Source organism: Primulina tabacum, chromosome 11 (assembly GCF_025594145.1).
Source record: "Primulina tabacum isolate GXHZ01 chromosome 11, ASM2559414v2, whole genome shotgun sequence".
In the NCBI taxonomy this organism is placed as follows: domain Eukaryota; kingdom Viridiplantae; phylum Streptophyta; class Magnoliopsida; order Lamiales; family Gesneriaceae; genus Primulina; species Primulina tabacum.
In genome coordinates this window covers 39115914-39122143 of record NC_134560.1, presented here as the reverse complement: position 1 = coordinate 39122143, position 6230 = coordinate 39115914, and the positions used below count along the sequence as shown (strand labels likewise).

At 33.6% G+C, this 6230-nt stretch overlaps 1 protein-coding gene across 1 annotated transcript; it reads left to right on the top strand.

The window, feature by feature from the left end:
• Positions 1 to 4768: 4768 nt before the first annotated feature.
• On the top strand, positions 4769 to 5909 carry LOC142519006 (protein EXORDIUM-like 2). The gene has a single exon (XM_075621881.1). It carries the CDS (start codon positions 4820 to 4822, stop codon positions 5738 to 5740), a length of 921 nt encoding a protein of 306 aa, XP_075477996.1. The 5' UTR covers positions 4769 to 4819; the 3' UTR covers positions 5741 to 5909.
• Positions 5910 to 6230: the final 321 nt, after the last annotated feature.

Here is a 6230-nt window from a genome sequence, read left to right as displayed (position 1 = left end):
ACTTTAACGGTAACATTTAAAGTAGTCACGTTAGGCAACATCTTCTACTGATTCTGTTTTTCTATCCTTTCTACTGCTTTTGTTTTACTAGACCAGTAGATTCTGATTTTCTTTTTGTTACTGTTTTGTTAAAGAGTGCTGCTGGTCGGTCTGCTGGTTTTTATTTTCATCGTCACAATTAATTCATGTCTATCAGTCACGTAAACGTTTTCTAGTGTTATTATGAGCAGCATTTCGATAAAAAAATTATTAAAATCAAAAAATAAATGATCGATTTAACATGAACGAAAATTGAAAATAACCGGAAAAAAAAAACCTAAAATAAAAAAATCGTTCAAGTTATAGAAATAAAAATATAATCTTCGGTTTTATTTTTAAACAAACCAAATCCACCGACTTTTATTGTTTACGCCGTCACAATATTTTATTTCTATCTTTCGATTTAAAATTGTGAAACCATACTTTTCTTGGGGATAAAAGTATACATTTCGTTTATTGGTGGCATACTGGCATCCATTATCGATAAAATATTCTGAAAATAAAATAATAAGTGACGTGATGCTTTGGTTGGAGACTGCAAAATATTCTATAAAAATCTTTTTTGGTTAATAATTACGACGTATACATATACACATATGTGTGTGTGTATATATGCACAGGCATCAATCATTGTGTGGAGTTTTATGGGCCACTGGGATCAATTTTTTTTAAAAAAATGTTAAATGGACCATATTAGCAAAATGCGAATATAATTTAAATGTAGCAGATATTTTGGGGACGTGTTCAATGATATGTCATGTAATTTAAGAGTAGGTTTAAGAGTATTGTCTCTTCTGAGACGATCTTATGAATCTTTATTTGTGAGACGGATCAATCCTACCGATATTCACAATAAAAAATAATACCCTTAGCATAAAAACTAATATATTTTTACGGATGACCCAAATAAGAGATTCGTCTCACAAAATACGATCCGTGAGACCGTCTCACACGAATTTTTACATGGTTTAATAAGATCAAATGTTTTTCGTTTTTTAGTTGATGATTTACGGTTCATTTGTCATTACGAGTTTGGGACGAAGTTATCTCAAATTCGAAACTATTATAACAAAACTTATTCTTCAACTCAAAAAAAATATACAAGGGTTTTTTTTTATATATGCATGCACAGAAGAAAGATGCAAGATTCCTAAGGGCTTAGATTTTGTTGGAGTATATACCCAGCTAGCTAACTCATGACTTTGCTTTATTAACTATTGTGTAAAAATAATATTTATTTTTATAATATTTTATGATTTTATCCAATTATAAAATTTACTTTATGTGTAATACACATGCAAGCTGCCTAGTCATTAAATATACTCTTGTACCATGAGATCTATCTTGTAACGTAGCTCATGAAATTCGTTAAGACATGTGTTGTATATTTTAAATTAGTTTCTACTCGATTCGACCACCTAAAATAAGGATAAAAGTAGCTCAAACTCGAGACTAGTATATGTGATGTTAACGTCACGTTTCATTGATATGAACATGGACCTGTAAGATTATACATATATGTGATCATGTGATGACTACACTAAACAACTCTCCCCCAAACTAATTTCCAAATGATTATCACTTATCGAATTGATTATAGTTTGTGGTTATGACAAAACATACCGAGTCTTTTGACAGACTCGGGACAATATAGAAGTTATACATACTAGTATTGTAATTTGACTTGTTTATCCATTTTGTGAAGATCATCAAGTGGCCATGTTGTGTTTAGTTTCTAACTTAAAGTTCTAAATATGATTTTAACTTAATTCATGAAAATTATAAACATGACAATGCATATCAAATTCACATAGATTTTTCTTTCTTCTCACAACAAAAAATTCGGTTACATCACCGTTTCGACGAAAAGCAATAATATCAAAGGAAAAAGTTAAATTTTACACGGATTGAAACTGAAAATAACAGAAAAGACCTAAAATATAAAATAAAAATATAATTTTCAGTTTTAACAAAATCTACCAACTTTTATTGTTTACACAGTCACAATATTTTATTTCTCTTTATGACTATCGGTTTAAAATTCGGAAAACTTACTTTTACTCGGGGAAAAAATTACACATTTAATTTGTTGGTGGCATCCATTATCAACAAAATATTCTGAAAATAAAATAATTAGTGACGTGATGTGGGGTGTGTATTTTGGTCGGAGATAGGGTAACTCAATCGATTTAAATATGACAAAAATCTGAATGTTAGAATTCGTTATATTTGAGTTTTGTTCGAGTTTGATTACGATTCTAAGTTCGAAAATTCTAACGGTGTGTTTGACAACCAGGATTTGAGAGGATTTCATGGGATTTGGAAATTCAATTATTTGAAATTTCATTTAGTGTTTGATTTAAAATTTAAAAATGGTATTTACAAATCCATTTCTTGTTCGGTGAAAAAAAGGATTCGTGGAATTTTAAAATTTTACTAAGGTACCCTTAGAAATCATATAAACATAAATAACTCAAAAAAGTTTAGAAATTAATAATTCTTCTTTATTATTTGTATTTGTAAATTAAAAAATTAATTATTATTTATTAATCATAGTGCACATAAAATAATAATTAAAAAACATCAAACAACTTCAAAATTTAACATGAAATTAATTATTAAACGTAAAAAGAGACTTTGGTAATTACTATAATTTTTATTATATTAATCAGTAAATAACACAAGAAACTTATAAAATTTAAACGAAATCTTTCAACTTCTAAAAAAAGTTAACAGGAAAAAAAAGTCTAACCATGTAGAAACTTTTGGTAGAGAATGATGAGTTGATGAGAATGATGTGTTGGATAAAAAAGTAATTGTATTTTTTAAAATCCAAATCCCACCAAATCTTATCAAATTTGATGGGATTTGGATATACTTATTGAAATCCCATAAAATTCTAAACAAATCCGAATCCTTTTTTTGAATCATCTTGCCAAACAGTAAAAATAAGATTTTGAAATCCAAATCCCTGAAATCCTCCCAAATCTTGGTTGCCAAATACACTGTAAATTGTTTTACTACGAAATCAGTTCAGTTTATTTTCGAAATATTCGAACATATTGGTCAGTGAAGGAGCCAGGAATATAGCTCTACCCGACTATAATTTTAAATTCTAAAATCTTTTAATATTTTAAAATGATATACCCGGTCTAATATCATATTAATCCAAAATTGAGCCAACCGAGCTCCATGTGTCTCCGCCACTGATGTTAACGAACTATTATTCGAAAATAAATATTCGAAATGTTTGAAATTTATTATATAATATATAATTATGTTATATTAATAAAATATTAAAACTCACTGAGCGAGTCGTGAACTATCGAACAAAATAATTTGAGTTTGAGTTCGACTCGAATGTGATAATATGATAAACTCAAATCAAATATTTTTTAAGTCGATTCAAAAAATTCGTAAACCGATTCAATTCGTTTTATCATGGTTGAAGACTGCAAAGTATAACTACAAAAATAATTTTTTTCCTAAATAATTGTACATTGATATATATCCACAGACATCAATCATTGTCCGGAGTTTTAGGGGCCACATTGGCTAAGTGTTATCATTTTAAATTAAAAAAAATAAATGGACCATATTAGAGGGAATATTTAATGTAAAGCGAATATAATTTAAATGTAGCAAATATTTAATCTCCTTAATGGGAATATGGTATCATATTTCACATACCAATCATCAGTACTGAATCATTTTTATTTGCTATATAGTTCTTCAAAGATCCAAAGTGTTGATGTGTGAATGGTAGATGTTGGATTGAGTGTGTATTTGATGTAGCTCAAACGAATACATGTTTTTTGAGAATCCGATAATCAACAATTAGTTTTAGTATGTTTACCGACATGTTCGGTGATATGTCAGATGATATATATGATCGAATATTTGTTGTTTTCTTGATATATAGTTTATAAAAAAAATATTGCTTTCGCAATGGGGTAAGAGTTTTGAATTTGATTAATCGTGGTCCTCTTGCAGCTACTCCTTTCTATAACAACTGTCTTAAGAAAGATAACCAGCTATTGACAGGCTTGCTTTTGCTCTCCTTGGCCTTGTCTTAAGAAGCAACTGTCTCTTGAATAGATCATGTATTAATCTATTATAAGTATAGGATACTCGCGTTTCCTTGTTGTGGTATGGGAAGGATTGAGGATACAAATCAATTAAAGACGTCGAGATTACATTTGGGGATGTCTGTATTTAGTAGAACCGAAAATTTTCTATCGATTGAAATCTACATCTCAAATTTATTGTATTAACTCGGTTCGAAATTAGAACGAAGCTCGAATATATTATCATTTTGCTTCAATTTCAAATAGTATCTGTCACCAAACAATTTCAAATCGTGGAAAGTTAATTTCCGATTTTACGTTGGGTAATCTTCACAAAAAATAAGCAAAAAAAATAGACTCTTTTGCCTTGATAAAGAAAATATCACGAAATGTATTGTACGTTGTACAAAATCAAATCAGATTTTTCCGAAAGAGGGAAGCCGTATTGATGATAACAGTCACAGGCACACGCATGCGTTGTAATAATACCACGTCAGCACCAAACCTCCAGCCTGGCAAACTCGAACTCATCCAATCACGTCTAGCCACGTTGCAATCCCTCATAGTTACAACAACCCACCCCCCACCCGTCCCACCCCCTCCTCTTCTACAGCTGTTCCCCTCCCAACTTTCCCAATATAAATATACCCGCTGCTGCTTCACATCTATTCCCACCTCCGTTTTTGAATTTATCCCCATCCACTGTACGATCAATGGCTTCTTCTTTTTACACTTCTGCCATTCCTGATCCGCGGGTTTCGAAAATCTTTTTCTTTTTCTTCTTGCTTTTTACCTCTTCTTCAATGGCGGCGTTGGTGCAGCAACCGTCTCTTGTGTTGAAATATCACAAGGGAGCTCTGCTTAAAGGCGCCGTTACGGTGAACTTGATCTGGTATGGGAAGTTTACACCAATTCAACGCTCCATTATCGTAGATTTCCTCCAGTCGGCGAACTCTGCGAAATCACCTCAGCCTGCTGTTTCCTCATGGTGGAAGACGACGGAGAAGTACAGCGGCGGCGGGTCGTCTAATCTTGTTCTGGGCAAACAGTTCCTTGATGAAAACTGTTCTTTAGGGAAATCTCTGAAAAACTCACATATTATCTACTTAGCTGCCAAGGGTGGACACTTGAACGGAGCGGTTAACGTCGTCTTGACGGCGGAGGATGTCGCGGTTGATGGGTTTTGCATGAGCAGATGCGGTTCCCACGGGTCGACTCGTGGGGCGACCCGGTTCGCCTACGCATGGGTGGGGAACGCGGAGAAACAGTGCCCTGGTTACTGCGCGTGGCCGTTTCACCAGCCGGTTTACGGCCCGCAGACGCCGCCGCTGGTCTCTCCGAACGGCGACGTCGGGGTTGACGGAATGGTGATAAATTTGGCCACCGTTCTGGCGGGAACGGTGACGAACCCGTTCAACAACGGGTACTTCCAGGGTCCGGCGACCGCGCCATTGGAGGCTGTGACTGCTTGCACGGGGATGTTCGGGTCGGGTGCTTACCCGGGTTACGCCGGTAACGTGCTGACGGAGAAGACGAGTGGCGCGAGCTATAATGCGAATGGGGTTGACGGGAGGAGGTATCTTCTGCCGGCGATGTGGGACCCGCAAACATCCGAGTGCTCCCCTCTTGTGTGATTCCGTAGCATATATTAGCGTAAAAGAAATAAAGTATTCGGTGAGGTGGACGAGAGATCGGCTGCGGGTGGGTGTACTTGTGTAAATATACGGACGCAAATATAAATTTGTCGTTTTCTATGACGTGTAAAGTGTCTTTATGATTTAAAAAATATTTTATGTGGTTCTTGTTTTAATTATTATTAAATTTAAGTTTCAGTTTTGTATAATATAATTGGAATTAAGCTTCGGTTCAAGTAACTGAAGGAACAGTAGATCTTATATCTTTTGTGAGACGATTTTTCACGATTTTTTATCTATGAGATGGGTCAATCTTACTAATACTTACTAATATTCATAATAAAAAGTAATATTTTTTCATTAATGACTTAAATAAGATATCTGTCTCACAAAATACGACTCGTGAGACCGTCTCACACAAGTTTTTGCCCTTAAAAAACTTCTAACTTGAAAAAAATTAAGGTTAAAAATATTTAATTACAAACTTGAA

Excerpts from the sequence above, each read along its gene's own strand:
- LOC142519006 (XM_075621881.1), top strand. The coding sequence starts at position 4,820 with ATGGCTTCTTCTTTTTACACTTCTGCCATTCCTGATCCGCGGGTTTCG.